The 19389-nt window shown below is 32.3% G+C and overlaps 3 protein-coding genes across 3 annotated transcripts; 1 reads left to right on the top strand and 2 right to left on the bottom strand.

Annotated features, from left to right (window-relative positions):
- Positions 1-2718: 2718 nt before the first annotated feature.
- Positions 2719-4223, bottom strand: LOC140960335 (protein RGF1 INDUCIBLE TRANSCRIPTION FACTOR 1-like). The gene is made up of 4 exons (XM_073418577.1): positions 4162-4223; positions 3843-4025; positions 3451-3666; positions 2719-3059 (listed from the first exon to the last, which is right to left on the bottom strand). Exons 1-4 carry the CDS (start codon positions 4162-4164, stop codon positions 2856-2858), a joined length of 606 nt encoding a protein of 201 aa, XP_073274678.1. The 5' UTR covers positions 4165-4223; the 3' UTR covers positions 2719-2855.
- A 3289-nt stretch (positions 4224-7512) lies between these two features.
- On the top strand, positions 7513-11149 carry LOC140960186 (probable glycosyltransferase At5g03795). The gene is made up of 4 exons (XM_073418339.1): positions 7513-7953; positions 9610-9809; positions 9956-10301; positions 10392-11149. Exons 1-4 carry the CDS (start codon positions 7744-7746, stop codon positions 11067-11069), a joined length of 1434 nt encoding a protein of 477 aa, XP_073274440.1. The 5' UTR covers positions 7513-7743; the 3' UTR covers positions 11070-11149.
- Positions 11150-11625: 476 nt separating this feature from the next.
- LOC140960241 (putative homeobox-leucine zipper protein ATHB-51) lies at positions 11626-14036 on the bottom strand. The gene is made up of 3 exons (XM_073418436.1): positions 13677-14036; positions 12782-13128; positions 11626-12038 (listed from the first exon to the last, which is right to left on the bottom strand). The coding sequence occupies exons 1-3, from the start codon at positions 13771-13773 to the stop codon at positions 11814-11816; spliced, it is 669 nt and encodes a 222-aa protein (XP_073274537.1). The 5' UTR covers positions 13774-14036; the 3' UTR covers positions 11626-11813.
- Between the last annotated feature and the right edge of the window lie 5353 nt (positions 14037-19389).

Raw genomic sequence — 19389 nt, forward strand, 5'->3', positions numbered from 1 at the left:
CAACAATTTTTGCTTCTCCAATTTATTTCAATTTAAAATAATGTTTAGTAAAAAAATCAACAATATTGAGAAAAGCGAATATATGATATTAGATAAATAACATTTCTCATATTATGAATGATATTTTTTTGATTTGGGGAGATGATTATTACAAATGAATCTAGAATCTAAAACTTTCTCCAAAACCTTAAACGTTAATATTAGATACGCTACAAATCATCGACATGAATGAGATTTTCGACATTCGTTTTTAGCGTCCTAGCTAGCTCTCAAATATCTCTATTCACTGAACTGTTCAAACCAACCGATCCAAATTAACAAATGGTTCATCCTAAATTTTGATCATATCCGAAATTTTTTTTTACCATATACCATGAATCTTCCTCTTGTGGTTAAGATTTTAATTTTCTCCAATTCAATTATTGATTTAAAAGATCCCTTTAATATCAAATACAATTTTCCACACACACATAAATATATGTTGAATTTTGATATATGCATGTAATCTGTGTCATATATATATGGGCATTATTTAAAAAAAAAAATTAATTGGTTATACTTTACTTTAATTACTCAGTGTTTCGTGATAGTTTACGTCGGAAATTGGTTGGCGATCAAGGATTAATTCAATTTACGTAGGAGAGTGCATGTCTATATTTTATATAAATAGACAGAGGAATAAAATTAAGAAATTAAACAAGATGCTAGACTATTTTTCATTACAATGTAAACTTTAAAATTTATCATATATTATTATAAAATAAATAAAATTTTGTTCAAAGAGCAATTCAAGTTCCTGACTTTTACGGTAGGGTTTAGTCTATTTTATTTTGTTTAAAATTTATTATGTCGACTAATTATTGTTGAATTATGAAATAGTTGGCCTTTATATAGTTCAAGGGAAGTCTATGGTTTTTTTAGAAAAAATTGTAGCATAAAAAATATTAGTACGAAATCCCAATTAGTAATTTTTATGATAAAAAATTAAGCTTTGAGGCGGACTTCATCCCATCCGATTAAAAAATGCAACGTGAACAAAAACAAGACAAAAATCTGTATAAATAAAAAAAACAAAAAAGAAAATATTTTTTGATCCAATATTTTGTTTTTGTTGTTTTACAAGTCATATTTCAATTTTAGCATATTTTCTCTTTTCTTTTTCTTTTTTTGCATTGTTTTCCCGTATTGACAGTGGTGACGTCTAAAATATAATATCATTGTCTCCAATAAAAAAAGCCTAAAACTACCAAATCAGAAAAAGTATGATTAAATCTGAAATTTGATAATATAGAAGACCAAAATCATTAAACAACAAAAAAAAACATTACAAAAAATGCAATTTGGAAACAAAAAAAACATGACCAAAGTTTTGAGGAAATGAATGATGATGTGTCTATAAATGGTCTTTCCAGTATTATTCCATGCAAAAGTCAAAATTAAAAGGAAACATGGTTGAAGTTAAGCAAATTAATAGTTTTCTTTTTGTTTGTTTTTTCAATATCTCAATTTATTAGTCTCACCACTTGCCCCTTTGATAGATGGAGGATTATATCATGTTTTGCAATTGTAAGTATTTCGATTTATATTTCAAGACACCGTTATATTTTGTTTGATCGAATACAGTATCATTTGATTTAATTTTACAATTGTATGTCTTTCGATTTACATTTCAAAACCTCTCAGTCTTTAAGAATATATGTCTACGAGTTGGTGGAGTACGTGAACGTTTGATTGATAATAATATGTTTGATTTCTTTTACCAGCACTTTCTTCGACGAGAATGTGACACAGAGTTTGTCAAGTACGATTTACCAGATTTACGTGGTTAAATCAATTAACTTTGTCTACTTGATTCCCCTTACAAATCTTAGTAGGTAACCATCAAATAAAATTGATTTGCCCCATTGCATTGGTATTATTATTATTATACTTTAATAAACAAATAAAGAGTAGTTGTTCTTTATGTAAACGACCCATGTGAGCGGGCGGACCCATGAAAACTAAGAAACGGAGTCCACGAAGACACGCTTTGATTTCTTAATCACAATTACACCTTGGCATTGCAACTTTCAATAACAACTATGCATTATTGCTCCGCAAGATGAATATTTTTGTTACGTACGTACATTATTGGTCCCATCCCTTCACAATCCCTAAACAATATTTCTCTCCTTTCTAGATTCTCCATTCCAAATTCTGATTTTTTTTCTTATTATTTTATTATATATATTCTATATTATATTTTAGTAAGTAAGAGGGTTAATCTCTTTTTAGTTTAACTAAAATAAAATTATTAATTTAACCTCAGAATAATTTGAAAATTTAAACATGAGAAAAATATGGAGACTGAGAAATAACTTCCAACTGAGATAATTTTTCACACAAAAAAACAACAATTTATATGTGCACGGAGTAAAAAAGCACAGATCACCAATGACTTAAACAAAAATATTTAATTAATTTTTAAAAACCACACACATTNGTTGACAGAATTCAAGTTCTATTAATAATCCATCAGTTATTTATTTATTTATTTCTTGGCTCTCATAATTAGAAAACGTTTCCATCCCCAAAAAAGTCATCATAGAGTCACCAACTCCCCAAAAACAGATAATATGGAATTGTATTAACTGATAGAAATAAATTTTAAAAAAATATCAGAATAAGATCATACAAGCTAGATAGTTAGCGATATATATATAGACAAAAAAGAAAGTGAATTTCATAATGCGATCTCCAACCCATTGGTTTTGTGAATGATTAATCCTAAAACATGTTCTTTTTTGGGGGACAATGACGACCAGCCCGAATTATGAGTTGTATACAAAGAATCAATTAATAGTCGATGATTATTATTAAGAACTAAAAGGTGCCCTTTGCGGGATTCCTTTCCTTCTTCTTGATCTTGAAGGAGGTGGGGGAGGTGTGGGCGGGTATATGTCTTGTTGCGAGGCTTCACGCAATTCTTCCTCCTCTTTTGGCGATGATATCGATCTTACTTTCTCATTCTTCCCATTTAGCGTAAAGCTTGCATCCTCATTCCTCCTTATTCCTACAAGCTGCTTCAAACAAATGGTATTAGCCCATTTTGGTATTAATCAATGATAAATTAGAGAAAAATTTAACTCACATGAATCAATCAATTTCATATTATACATACATAGGCCATTCTTTAGCTACGCGCAAACATCATAGAGAATGACAACCACATGGAAATTTCAAATGGTGGGATTACACATTGGTTACAACTATTAATCATATCGACGGTGATGGATTTTATGAACGTGGGTCATAATGTGTGAAAGTGATATACATATGGTAATTCATCACAAACTCATTCATATAAATCTTGAACTTAGAACGTAAACTTATTAAATGTGAATTTCCATTCACCTATGATATTCCAATAGTCGGAAACGAGATAGAATTCGGTTTTTATAACATGCTAACCTTGCATCCCAATGAGCAGAAACGGAAAGGGTCCAAAAGATTCCTCCCACATATTTCACAGACGTGAGAAACCGGCTTCCCAACTTTGGGCTGAGGTCTCTCGTTCAGAAACAAAACCCTCGCACTGTTTATTACGTAAGTCTGCACCCCGCTTATGTCCAAAGCCTTCTGAATCTCCGAAACTCTCACAACATCGTGGTATGATGATCTCCTTATCTGAAACATTGATAATACAATGGAATAATAATTATCTTGAATACCGTAACGTACGCCACAAAAATTCATCCCTCCAAGAGAAATTATTAAATATATCAAATTGTGTCACTTACGGTTATAGTATATGTGATATAATTACTGTTTTCGACCAAGAAAATTAAATGCGTGCGTCTAACCTGAATGACTCGATGATCTCTGTGTTTAGATGAGCGGCAGTAGGGACAAAAAGCATCTTCTACACTGCAGTCTAAGCAGTACATATTGCATTCACTTCTGTTGGCGGCGCCGTGGCTTCGGCAGACGGTGAAGAAGGCGGTGGTTAGGAGTTTTCCCAGCCATGGAGGAACCGGCATTGCGTCCTGTCACAACCCAAGAACACTATTACTGGATCAATCAAAACAATGCGATCGGCGGAGTGAATAAATTTCCAAGAAATCAATATAGCTAGTTTTATATACATATATACATAATGCCAATGATTCTGCTTATGCTTACCATTGTCAAAATCTGGTTGAAATTGAAAGAACAGAAAATTTGAGGAAAAGTTTCCGGTAGAGAGAGNGTAACACATTTGATGTCGTCAGTTTCTCTTAAAGTTTGCTATTTCTAAATTTTTACACTTGTTGATTGTTGTTAATAGTCATATTTATTCTTTCGTGAGCTTGTTTGTATAGATCCTTTTACTGGCCAGCGTATACATAACTCAAGCTACAGGCTAAACTTGAGCAAATCCTCAATCCAAGAGCTGTGCCATTGTATGTATGTTGTAATCCACATCCACCTTAATATTATTGTGAGGCCCGGGGCCGAAGAGGGCGGGGGGTGATCGCCGGTGCCATCAGTTGCACGGACAATGAGCGGCTCCTGGCAGGCTTCTAGGTGGAGGGAACATGAATGAACCGATCCCACACAGGAATGAGAGGGATTCCGAGACTGTTCAATGTAATGGATTGTACAGTTGAAGAGGGGTTAAAAAATTTGATTTGTACTACTCATACCACGAATGTGCATCTTCTTTTCGGTAGCTCATCACATAAGAACTCCAAAATTTAAGCGTGCTTGACTTGGGGCAATTCTAGGATGAGTGACCTCCTCGGAAGTTTCCTAGGGTGCGTGTGAGTGAGAACATAAGTACGCTGGAAAGACTCGTCTTGATACAGTGAGGACAGTCGTCGAATTTGGGGCGTTACACTAATAGATGAACGTCACTTCAATCGATGTCTACGTACCCGAGGACATATGCACACTGGAAAGACTCATCTTGATACAGTGAAGACAGTCGTCGAATCTGGGACGTTACACTAATAAATGAACGTCACTTCAATCTATGTCTACGTACATAAATACTCATAGCAAGTGTTCACAACATCAAAACTCTTTAGCTACCAATATTTTTTAAGATTAGGGCATTGGCGGTTCTGTGATTGTCATGTCGGAAGGATGATCCTCAATCCAACTATTTGTTCCTTAAAATAAGTTGTCTCTTACCACTTTCTTCTTTCTTTCTATATCACTTGTCTTTGTACAACAAAATGTCTATTGTCCAAGCATTATAAATGCAATGGTTTTTCATTTTCATTTTTCAAAAATAATTAAAAGTGCACGAGAATATATATGTAGAAGATATTATATGTTTCGTTTCATTCTCATACCAAAAAATGATAATAATTAAATTAAATACAGTCTCGGAATAAAAACTTGGATCGTTTTTATATCAATTGAAAATAATCACTTGAAAATGAAAATTGAGGAACAAAGGAAGCAAGTGATGTAGCGACTCAAATGCCTTTCTATTTCAAATTTCGTAAACACGAGAGATTTCAAATCTTTTTCTTTAATTTTGATCAAATAGATACGATACATTGGATATGTAACTTTTAAATTGAATCCACTCAAATCTTTACATCCAAATGTAACCGTAAATTTATTCATTTATTTAAAAAATAATCGTATAATCTATTCCCGATTTACCTATTTCTTACCTCAACTACATATTGTCCATAAGGTATTTTAATTTAATTCCTCTAATCTCATTCATTTATTTTAAAAAGATTATATTATAATTGTATACACAAAATTCATGCGTCGGTCAATTATCTTATATATGACTCATTCATTAAAAAAAACAACAACAAAGCAAAACAAATTTATTAATGAATTAATATATAAATTTCCATAATCAAAATAGATGCATAAAGAAAGATGAAATTGGAAGTGTAAAGTTGAATATAATAAACTAAAAAGGAAGAAATGGCTGAATATATCTAAATAATTCAATAAATTAATGAATATTTGTAAGGGGCAAAGAATACTTCTTCAATGCTACCACCATCATTAAGTTTGGTACAAAATAGTGTAATGTACATATATATAAATTCGAGGAAACATTAATGTAGTTAGGACCAACATAGTCGATAAGGATCGCAGCTAATTGATTGAGAGTTTCTCTTATTTCTTTGCCGTTTCACACTTATTTTTATGCTTTATTATCAACAAAGTTCCTTAAATCAAATTCATTGCTGTGAATGGAATCCATCTTGTTTCGAAGTGGAATAAAATAGGTGACATGCACAATAGTCAAAATATAGAATCCGTAAAATTTTGGCATTTTAGTCATTTTTCATCATTAGTTCTAATCACGAACTTAGTCACAAGTTCTAAGCAAAGGGGCTGGACAATAAAAAATTTCATTCTTTAATGTGTTTTTTTTATTTTTATATTATATTTATTGTAATATGAAAAATAAAATTTTAAAATCAAGAACATTTTTATTTGAAAAGGATTTTTCTTAAGAATTTACATCAAGATAGTCTCTCCCAATATAGGGGTAACTTTTGCATCCCCAACATAAACTTTTGTTATCGTAAATGTTAATTTTCTTTTTAAATTTTTTATTTACAACATGAAATGTATGACCAGTTGATACTCAAAAAATAATTAGTAAAGTTATTTGTCTAAACAAACTTTCAAATTCATCAATCCAGATACAACATAAGAGTTTGATGGAAATATTACAAAATCAAGCATCTAACTGTTGTAACTTCTAAATAATTCCCTTAGAAAAAAAATGTTATATAATATTTTAAAAAATGTAAATAGTTGTACATAATAAATAATTAACGTATATCCATTATAATATTTGGTAAAAGCATCTTACACTTAATAAATAGTAATGGTAAACGTTTATCTAATATTTTTCATTCAACGAAACAATTAATTAGAGCAATTAATTGAGAAACCAATTAATAAAGGGGTAAGTATAGTCAACGATAGATTATGAGAAATATTATATATATGTATGTAACATTTACCGTCTGATTTATATGAACATGCGTAATTCCTATTTAAATTGTATACTAAAATATATATAATTTAGTTTAATGGTACAACCCAAGGGTTGGCGCTCGGATTCGGGTATCGAGTTCCCGACAAATAGTTTCAACATCACAATTTAATTTGATTTAATAAAATTCCAAAATAAGCATAGTTATGGGCATATGTATTTTCTATATAATTAAGTAAATAATAGGTCTCTTGTGAGACTTTTATTCAACTCTGTCCATATTTACAATAATAAGTCATATTTTTGGCATAAAAATAATATTTTTTTTATGATGGACTCAAATAAGAGATCTGTATCACAAAATTGACTCATGAAACAGTCTTGTTAAAGCTTTTGTGTTAAGTAAATAGCTCACACATAAGGTAAAGAATCCAATCTAATATAATAAAAAAAAAAAAAGGAGAAATGTTGAGTATGATAAAATCAGGTTACCATATTTTAAAAGTTTCCATATTTTGCATGAAAACCTCGATCATCACTACTCATCAAATCCAATCAACTCCCCACCATTCTTTCCTCTTCACATACTCTATCCCAAACTTCAAATTCTTACATTTCGCATACGCAGAGAAAATCAAACGTTCCAACCAACAAAAAAAACAAGATGAAAAATTACGCCCCCAATACAACTTGTCGAAAAAGTAGGTAAATCGACGAATTAAGCAAAGAACCCCACGAATTCAAAGAAGACACTGAACGGAATTCCAAAAGAGTTCTTCTAGGGTTTGAGGGAGATGCTTTCTTTAACTTCTTCGTCTTCTTTAAAGATTTTATGGGTTCTGATACCCCTTCTTACAGCGGCAGCGGTGGTGGTATTCGTCTGTCCTAAAGCGTCGGATTTCACTTTAAATTCTCCTTTCTCCAGCAATTATTTGAGTTCGAGATTTCCACATGTCGATAATTTGGAAGAATCGCATTCCGGTCATAGCTTCAACCAAACTCAAGTCAGATTTCTACTTCCTTTTCTGTAATTCTTGAATTTGTTGTATTATTTATGTTTTGAATGATTATGCATGGCTGAGAGAAGATTCAAAGTAATATAATTTTCTAAAATTTGAAGATAATTTTGTAAATCTTCCAACCCGTGCTCTCGATATATACCCCTAGAATCAGATTATACAAATCAACGCTCTGCCAATCACAGCCTCATATCTTCTGCATTTAAGTATAATCTCCTAATAATATTCTTGACTTGGACTATAGTTTTAGATATTATCATTTTATTATATGAAATTTTAAATTTTATAACTAAATTCATTATATTAGGATGCTTGTATTGTTTTATCTCGTTTTATTTGAAATCATTCATTTTTTAATGGGAATATTTAACAAAACAATCTTTGTTTGACTATGAACTTGAAATCTAATCCTTTCAATTTTAAACATGTATTTGATCTTTGTTTTTCTATAAAAAAAAAAAAAGGAATGTTTGACCAATATCAATTTTCAAACTATCTTGATTTAGAACTCTATTTAAAGATCCCGGGTATCCATATTATTGTCTAATGCTGTACTTAAATTGAGAAAATATTTTAGATTTTATTAACTAAATTAAAGGTAAATATATATCATATGAACCTTATAAGTTCATAGAACTTCAAATTTTGAGCATAATTAAGCATGGCCCCGTGGGTGTGGGTGTGGGTGTGGGTGTACTTTATATGCTTAACATAGGCATGGCACGATGGTGTGCTTCGACGTAGTTCAAGAAAGACGCCATTTTTTTAAAGCTAATTAGGAGATAAAATTCATTTTTAAAAAATAAAATAAAATAAAATTTACACGTTATAAATCTTTTAGCCATTAAACAACCACGAAAATGCATTCTGCCTACTTCATATGACAATGATTTCCGGAGGAATCTAACGTTGAATGGGAGCTACTTATCCTACTCTTGCAAGGAAAATATGAACATGACCACATATGCCATTTTTGTGCGCATTCTCTTTCTGAGGGTTTATATGGTTTAATTAAATATATAAGTTGTATAAATTCATAGTCTTTGGTCTCCAACGTAATTTTTTTCCGACCTAAAAGGATATGCTTAAGTAGTTTATCGTTTTGTCTTTATTTAATGTATAAAAGCAAATGAAAAATACTCATTTCTTTAATTTGTCTTATTTTCTTTCCCATTCCCATCAAAATTATAACTTTTAATATTATATTGGCTTATAAAGAAAAACCCATAATTCTTTTGACTACACGAGCCAAATCAAAAAGATGGAAATTTTGGAAAAGGGAAAATTGACATTTTATCATGTATGTTCGTTTTTTTTTTTTTTTTGGTTTTCTATGTTATCAATTTTATTCATGATCTTTATATTTTTGGTAATTTTAGTATTTTGTCATTCCAAAGTGTTGATTTGACACAACACATGTCAACGTCTTGTTAATATCACATCACGTTGGAAAAATAGGTAAAATTGTAAAAAAACAAAAAAAACAAATATAGTAGGCTAAGACTGAAATGTAATAACTTAGATTATCAAAATCGTTTTTTTTTTAAAAAAAACCTACCGAATCAAAATACAATTTTCTGTTTCAGAAATGAGAAGTGTGTTTTAAACTTAGTAACCGCTCATTTTTTGATATTTTGACAGGTTAAGAATGGAGACGGGAATCAAAATGTTACAGAGGCTCCGGTCTCACAAAGGAAGTATAGTGATTTGAAGATATTAGAAGTCGATTTAAGTCAAGCTCGAGCCGCAATCAAGGAAGCCAAGGGCGGGAACCAAACCGAAGAAGATCATGATTATGTTCCCAATGGACCCATGTATTGGAATCCCCAAGTTTTTCATAGGTATTTGCACGGACTAATAAAAAATATCAAATTCTATTCACACACACACATATATAAATTGCATCTTAATTATTGACACTTCAATGTAATATAATTTAGAAAATTGAATGTGTACTTATAACAATGATTTTAATTAAAACTTGCAGGAGTTATTTGGAAATGGAGAAGAGATTCAAGATTTTCGTATACGAAGAAGGGGAGCCCCCGGTATTTCACTTTGGCCCTTGCAAGCATACATACGCGATCGAGGGAATTTTTATACAGAATATGGAAGTTAGCCTTTTCCGGACATTCGACCCAAACAAAGCTCACATGTTCTTCCTTCCATTCAGCGTAACCATGATAACTCAGCTCATTTACGTGCGTGAATCCCATGAATGGACACTGATGAAGAACACGGCGTCGGATTATGTACATATTATAGCTCAGAAGCATCCTTATTGGAATCGAAGCCTTGGTGCTGATCATTTCATGCTTGCTTGCCATGATTGGGTGAGAAAACTTAATTTTTTTAATAAAATGAAATGCTTGAATTGTTTATCTTGTAATTTAACACAAAAAAAAAATATCCGATTGATTTAGGGACCAGAGATTTCTTCTGCAATCCCAAACCTGTACAAGAACGCCATCCGAGCATTATGCAATGCCAACACCTCGGAAAACTTCAACCCATCTCGAGACGTATCTATCCCCGAAATCCTGCTCCCTGGAGGTACCAAGCGGGGTCTCATTGGTGGTCCGCCACCCTCCCAACGACCCATTCTAGTCTTCTATGCTGGCGGCGTCCATGGTCCAATCCGCCCTATTCTCCTCCAACACTGGGAAAACAAGAATGACCCGGATGTTCAAGTCTACGAATACCTGCCCAAAAACATCTCCTACTATGGCATGATGCGAAAAAGCCGATACTGCATCTGCCCCAGCGGCTACGAAGTTGCAAGCCCGAGAATGGTGGAGGGGCTCTATCTGGGGTGCGTTCCTGTATTGATAAAAGAAAGTTACGTCATCCCTTTCAGCGACGTTTTGAATTGGGAGACATTCGCTGTGATTGTTCCGGTGAAGGATATTCCAAATTTGAAGAAAATTTTGATGGGTATTTCGTTGAGGAAGTATGTGGATATGCAGAGAAGAGGGATACAGATGAGGAGGCATTTTGAGGTCAATTCGCCTCCGAAACGTTACGACGTGTTTCATATGATATTGCATTCGATTTGGCTCCGTAGGCTTAATGTTAGGTTTCATGATGAACAAGGTAGTTAATGAGTAGTTTTAGTTCTCTTTAGAGGGTTTTGGTTGTTTTAGTTTACCAATTGTATGCTTAGATTTGTACTTGAATGATTTACAGAAGATGTATGTTCTAAAGATAATTTTATGTGACAAAATCATACAAGTTATCGTAACAAATGCAATTATTTGATTCTACATATGGGTCAGATTCACATAAGCTTACTAAGTCTTTTAAACTTCAAAAATTGAATTTTTGAATGTATATATTACTTAACGATCTAGGTTTTACCAAAGTAATGGACCAAAACAACACGACAACATTTCAAACATGGTGATGAATAGTTAAAATCGATTGTTGAATATTGATGCAGCTATCATACCATTAAATGTAATGACATCGTCTTCATCTATACATGAAGGTAAACCTCTAAATGTCGGTCCGATCGATACCTAGAGAATCATGCCAACCAGCCCTGTAAATATTTTCTTGCGGAGTTATGATGCTGTGTTTCGTTCATTTTCATGCATGAAAATATTAGTAACATGTATGTATACTTTTCGATACATATAGAAATACGTACTAGCAAAAATAAAAAAGAGATCGTGAACTTGAACGAGAATATTTGAATCCGCAAACTATTCATTCCTCTTAACAGTACGTACCTTTTATAGTTAGGGCCTAGCTAGGTTTAGGATTATCATCACTACATCTTTAGTTTAAGGGCGAAATATAAACAAAGAAAGGAAATAGCAAGCCATGCATTAGGTTATTTGGCTTTAAGGCATATTAGCCCAATATGGAGGCATCATCACAGCTTGATTGTAGTCCTCCATGTTCAACAACGAGTTGCATTCTGCGATTTGATGAACTCCATCGGGTTTACCCGAGCCTGGAATCGACGTGCTCTCGACTGTTTCTTCACCGGAAACATCTGTATAGCCTGTTGAGACTTGCTTCTTGTCCACTTGCTGCTTCAGTATTATAGCCCTTAATGCCAAAACCTAGAGTTGATTTGTCAATAGAAAAAGAAAAAATATACTTCTGTAAGCCCAAAATTTTGCATTGTTGAAACTCAGACTAACTGAGATCATGGGCCGACCAAGAGTTTTTACGTTTTCATTTATTTCAAAAGAGTTGACATAAAATTTTGAAGTTGTTTTTTTTCAATTTTTATCACTAGTCACATTTTTCCAATAGAATATAGCCAGGTAGGGGTCCAATACTGCATGTAAAGCTCTGAAATCTGAAAATTTTATAAAAATCCAAGTCATAAATAAATGAGATCAGACATTTATAAATTCATGGTCGATGGCAGAGGACACGCCTCTAACAACTTTTTTTTTTATTTGTTACGAATACTTGAATTTAAAACATGCATAAATGATATCTGGCCTCTCGTATCAACCAAGTAGGTACTCGATTAAATAACTTGTATTAATCGTCATGCATTCGCAAAAAACTTTTCAATATAGTAATATATATATGTATTATTAGTACTCTATTTTTAAATATGGTACTCGGTGAGGAATCCGGGGAGTTGGTAATTGAAACAGTTTAATATTTTGTATTATTTCTGAAATATTTAACTTCCATTTAATCATGCTAGCTATAATCTCAGTGCTAGACGGGATCTTCAAGAGTTACTATAGTTTATTCCAAAGAAATGGAACCAAGAACATGCATGGTTGATGAAAACTATTATTTTTTTTAAAAAAATGAATTGTGTCATATATTTTACGCATACCTCCTGTTGAAGTTTTTGCTTTTCGCTGGAAACATTATCAAACTCCTGCCTAAGCGCATCGTACAAGCGCTCGATCTGCTTGGCCTTCCATCGAGCCCGCCGATTCTGGAACCACACAGCAATCTGTCGGGGCTGCATCCCCAGATCTCTCGCCAGCTTCATTTTCCTGTCAGGGTCCAGCTTGATCTCGTCCTGGAAACTGTTCTCCAGGGATTCCAGCTGCTCGTTACTCAATCGTTTCTTCTTCGAATCCTGCTGCAGCCCGTAACTGTTGTTTTTCTCCAGTAAAGTTGGTAGCAGAGCTGCATGGAGTGTCGCCTGGGCAGATGGCTGCTTCATTTCCAAACCTGGAATATAAAAATATGCAATAGTTTCGATTACAATATATTGATTATAGAAAAGAAAAAGTTTGATTCTGTAATGTTAGTTTCAATGAGACCTAACAGCTAGCCTAAGGGTCAGTCAGAACCACCTTCTTCTAATATCGAATTCTTATGCAACTTAATTCCTTGTAAATTTTGTTAGTTTGCTATAAAATCTTTGCATCTACTCAAAAAAAATTATTATTTTCTGAACCTGCTTTCCATAGATACATATACATCCCATAAACCAGTTTTCAAAAATTGAAAATTTTGCAAGTGATTAAACTTACAACATCAACCTACTAAAAAAAATATATCCTACCAGATACATGTGTAGAAAAATGTTCACAAACTTCTTTCGAGGAGTCTTTAACTCGGATATAATATATAAAAAGTTCAACCAAACACTGCTTGCCCCTCATCAGAAACTTACTTTCACATTCATTCTCCATATCTGTAATTTCTGAGGCTGTTTAAATAGTCCATGCAAGAACAACACAAGAAAACTAAAAGTAAATAAAATGAAAAAGCACCTGAAAATTGGTCGTAGCTATAGTTGTGGAGAAAACCAAAAGAATTCTCAGGTTGATGAGAAACAAAGGGAACTCTCATATTACCATTCCATTCCATACTTGATATTATTATTCAAGAAAACTAGACGACTAACACTCGTATAACCGGCCCTTTCAAACAGACAATATATAAAATCCCCAAATCAGGTGTGTATCTATATCTATCTATCTATATATGAGCGAGGATGAGAGATCTCTGTCACTGAGTTGCTTTGAAGCTTCCTTTTGAAGGGTTAGAACCAAGAGTTACAAGAATATTGTCCGCAAGAGAAAGGGAAAAGGGGGATGGCTTTTTGTAAGCCGAGATCCATGCATGCCTCTTACTTTTGACCTCAACTAATAAATACTACTACCACCACAACAGTGCTACTACTCCTTTTCAAATTTTATTATTTATGCACTCTTCCTATTTTTCACATAATATATACTTGTCACACGCTATACATATATGTTCACGATCAGATTTCTGGTATATGTATATGTGTGTGTGTGAGAGAGAGAGATAATTAAAGGTCTAACAATAATATCATTTTTCAAATATGTGTGTGTGTGTGTGGGACTACTTGGACATGATCAAAGATAAGCGAGAAAGCAAGAGGCCGACAGATTGGATGGTCCACACTTTCTTTTATTATTTTTCTTATCGGTACATATAATTATATACATATTATATAATACATATGAAATTTAAATTAATTTGGTTGATTTGATGAATTTTTGTTGGGTGGATTTCAATTCATCTCTTGTTAATCAATGTGAATACAATAATTATTATAATATATTTAAAACAGACCCAAAACAAATGTCATTCTAAATTCATTATTAAATCTTTTTCCAAATCAAATCCTCGAACCTGATTAAGCAAACGGCAGAGGTTGCAAACGGTGTGTGAAAGAGAAAAAGGGAAGTTCAAAATGAGGAAATGTTGTCGGTTGGGTGTAAGCAGTAATCAAAGGTCGTAATCTGGTCCCCCTTAAATCCCTGTCTTTGCAGCTGACAATATGCTTACCCTTTCTCACGCCTCCTTACTTACCAAATTCTTTTTATTTTACGTTTTATACATATTTATCTCTAATAATTTTGAAAAAGAAATAAAATTAAGTCCCAATTGTTTTAGTGATATGAAGCCACAACAACATCTACGACACACAAATCTTTATACATAATATAATAATAACACGAAATGAAAATGGCTTCAGAGCAGTACATTTTGAAAGGCATGCATGAATCCAAAGATTTGGATTGTTGCACCCTTTGGTCCATCAACAATCTGTGAATCATTAAATTTCTCGCGGCTTAAGATGGAAACAAGGAATCAGTACACACAGACTGCCACGTTTTAACACCCTGTAAATGACAGATTTAAAGAATCATCATCACATACATACATACATACGTACATATATATATATATATATATATNTATAAAATATATGTCCCATGCAGTATTACCAATGACTGGTTTTAAATTTCGTGTACTGGTAAATTAACCTTCTTGATTTTTTCTCTGCTGAATTCTGAATTCTTTTTATTTTTTCTGCTGTTGGTACGTGATCAAGTCGGAGGACCGGCTGGGACAAATCAACGTTGCTACTAGTATTTTATTCATGACTATTTAATAAAGGTTAAGAAATCTGATTACATTCGTTAAATTTTTATACAATTGATGTCCGAGCCCAGTTAATTAATTTATATAATTTCAACAATGAAAATTTGTTTCAAGCTAAAATTTTAAAATGGTTATCAATTTGACTATGACATAATTGTTAAGATTGAGAATTGGATCTAACTCAACACCAAAAGCTATAGCTTGGTGGGAGAATTATCCAAGTCCAAATATGCAACGCTCGGTGATTTTATCCAACCGATGTGGGACAATTAGCACACCCTCTCACGTCCAAAAATGAACATCTAGAGCGTGATATGATAAATAAAACAATAAATTAAATTCACTTATTATTATTACAAGAGAAAATCTCAATTATGGTTTCGATATGATCATATTTCAGTTTTATTCATTTTTTTTATATTCGATAATTTTAATTATTTTCTATTGGAAGTGTGACATTACATAAAATGCTTCTTATACAACCGTAGAAATAAATTAAAATAGATAACCGAATATAAATTGAGGCATCAAGGCGCCGATCCCTAAGCCTCGTGTCCGTTCAAATTGGGGGCACGCCGTTTCCGTAGAGGGAGGTGGTAGTCTTATGGTACAACTACTAAAACGGACGGTGCAATGGCCTACGTACCTGTACGCTAACACCAATTAATTACATAAATTGATTAAGTAAATTAGAACCAAACATGTGGAAATTTATTTATTTAATAATAAAAAATAAATTAAAATTATATAATTTTTTAATATCGAGCATATAACATGAAATATTGGTCCATGAACTTGGCGCCAATGTACCTCTTAAATGGCTATTACTCGATTATTTTAAAATATATGTTGATATTGTGATTCAATAGAATTTATAGTTTTATTGGAAACCCATCGACCACATTTATATCTAATAAATTCAAGAATTATAAAAAAAATTTGAAAGTATTTTAATAAAACATATATAATAATTTATTTATGTTTTTTTTGTATGATTCATAACTTATATTTAGAAAAAGATTATATATCTTCGTTGAGAGTTATGATTAATATAATATATTTTATTGGATGATCAGCAATATATGTGCTCTTACAATATTACGTTAATTGATTTGTAAAACATCCTCAACCTTTCTATTTGTGGTCATTTTTTAAATTCCAATAAGTTTGTTTTTCAATGATGATGTTCGTAACTATGCCAACAATCCTTCTTCATGAATGAAAGAGAAAGAATTGCATCAGAGATCTCCTATTGTCCTAAAAATAGATTATATCAATAAAATAACTATGGAATTTATTGTAATAAAGAGAATTAAATACTCTTTTAAAGTAGATTTTTTTTCCCTTTCAAATCTAGATCTTATAAGTTCACAAATCATGTAAAAATACAATTAAACAAAATTCGGTATAGAGCTAGAATAAAATTTTAAATGTATATACACACACATATATATAATTTCAAACCCATCTCATCTCCTACGAGTTGTCCGTCGGAAATACTTTTTGAATGGAGTAAAAGAACTTGGGATAGTCTATCTCTTCCTTAAAAATTGAGATGAGACACGCTCCGTCTTCCATTCGTCATTTCCGGAAGAAGAATTGTCCGTGAGATAAGGGCTCTTGGTTTAGCAATTTAAAATTTATACATATAAACAGTAGAGATATTCTTGGCGGATTTTTATGCGCCACATTAAAGCAAAAAATAGAAATGATATAGCAAAATTAAATGCGAACCGCGCATATACGTCATCGTATATGGACACAACGGGGTGCAAAATTTAAAAAAAAAAATTACGAGTTTGGTGGTGAAATAAAAGTTTATTAATTAAGCAAAATTCATACAACCTCAACTTCCAACAAACAAGTTTAATACACATTCATGAGTTGTATTTAGTTGACTCGAGTAGACCAAAGATTATTAATCGTTTGTTCTAAAATATTACTTACATTAACTAATCTCATGTACGTATTTAAACTCGATTATGGCATGTACATAATCCATGATGCTTATAGACCACAACGAGTACGTACGATCTGCATAATTGGCCAAAATTTCTGGTTGATTAACATGCGTGTTTCGATATATTTCTTGCATGAATCCCATCCGAAACCTGTGGCTCCAAGTATAGGCAGATGATCATCAAGACTTGCCACACTAGGCAGCGCCGACTAGGAGAGATTACGGGCATGTAGCTAGCGACTTGCGGACACTAGGCAGCGCCGACTAGGAGAGATTACGGGCATGTAGCTAGCGACTTGCGGACACTAGGCAGCGCCGACTAGGAGAGATTACGGGCATGTAGCTAGCGACTTGCGGACACTAGGCAGCGCCGACTAGGAGAGATTACGGGCATGTAGCTAGCTACGACTGATTATTTTATGCAACGTATATATGCACCAACTGTTTCATAAATAACGCAGACATTACTTAATGTTAATTGGGAGTACATACTGTGAGTACTTCAATCACCCAACCACCAGAGACATACACTTGTCCATGTCTCATAAAAATCACCAAAACTCATTATATCTTTATCATACAGACATAATTCTGGCAGTTTTCAGAACATAAGAATTTAATCAAACATACTGTATGAGTAGCTAAAGGTGCGACGGCGGTGCGGTCTAAACCCGACTGGAGTTTGGTTGGATCAAGCTGGTTGGATTCATGAGCTACTCGATGAGTGCTATACGTACTGTCGAGTATGCATGTATGTCAAGTCTATATATAGACATGATGTGCGGATACAGATATTAGAACATGAATGCAATACGATATGAATATTTATAGAACATATTAATTTTCAAAATTCAACATTTGATAATAGGAGGAATAATGCTATTTGCCTATGCATATATAAACAAATCACAAGTATATAATATAACCAAATACATATTTGTGAATAATAAAAAGTAATTATTATGAATACATAAAAAAAATTATATTTAAATCAAATTTTGTGAAAGAAGAAATTAAAATTTGAGTTCATAAAAAAGCTAATAATTGTCTACAACTTTTTAAATTATTTTCTCTCATTTTTCATTATTTAGTTTTTTAAAAAAGAAAAAAAAAATTGTACCTGTGATAAATACTCACATATTTTGACAGCTAATATTTTCTACTTATATAAAAGATAATAATAAAACTAGACAGCCACTTTGTTCGCCAAGATTTAACCATCTATACGGTGCATTCATAAATTCTCACACAGATTTTTGAAACGAGAAGTAGGTCAAAAAATCTCCCATGGGCTTATACATTGGGCCTTTCGACTCTTAAATGGGCTCCATGTGTTATATATGTAGTTAATCAAAGCCCAAAAACTCCAAAACGAATGTCAAAATCAAGTGCTGCCAAATTCATTTAGAAGAATATGATGATGGTATTCAGAAAGCGGATCACATCAAAAAAGTAAATCCCACTAAAGGAACCTTCGATCTGTGTTTGTTTCTGAGGCTAGTTAAATCTGCAGTCGACTGTGAAAGAAAGACATTAGAATAATTATAACAATGAAAGGACACAGAAACAAACCTTGGAATTTCCGACATGTGGTCTGGACATTGGACATTGGACATGGATGAGTGTCGTAATGTATAGACATCATCAGGAGAAAATTCGGAACTTTATACATCCTTTTGCCAAACAAAAGGTGAACTGATGCTTATTTCGTTTGGATGGGATAACAGTTTTGTTTAATTGGTTGAAAAATACACTGCCGGTAAAGAGAACGAAGAGTAAAATAATCAAACGAAAAAATATTTGTCTATACAAAAATCAAGTATTTGTTTATATGAAAAGTGAATATTGATTTTTTATTTTGTACATATATTAAATATTATGTTTTTTAAATTTATGATTAATAACTTTTTCAATTAAATTTTATATATGTTATTTTATTTCTTATTATAATATTTTGTATTAACTTGTCTTAACAACTTATTTCAAAATGACATAAAATAGAGGTTCAGAAGATCTCAGTGTTCTCTAACTTACAAATATTACATATACCATCAACAATTTCTTCCGAAACTGTTGATGATATTGTAAAATAACTTAAGCGATCA

This window comes from Primulina huaijiensis, chromosome 15 (assembly GCF_012295235.1).
Source record: "Primulina huaijiensis isolate GDHJ02 chromosome 15, ASM1229523v2, whole genome shotgun sequence".
NCBI lineage: Eukaryota > Viridiplantae > Streptophyta > Magnoliopsida > Lamiales > Gesneriaceae > Primulina > Primulina huaijiensis.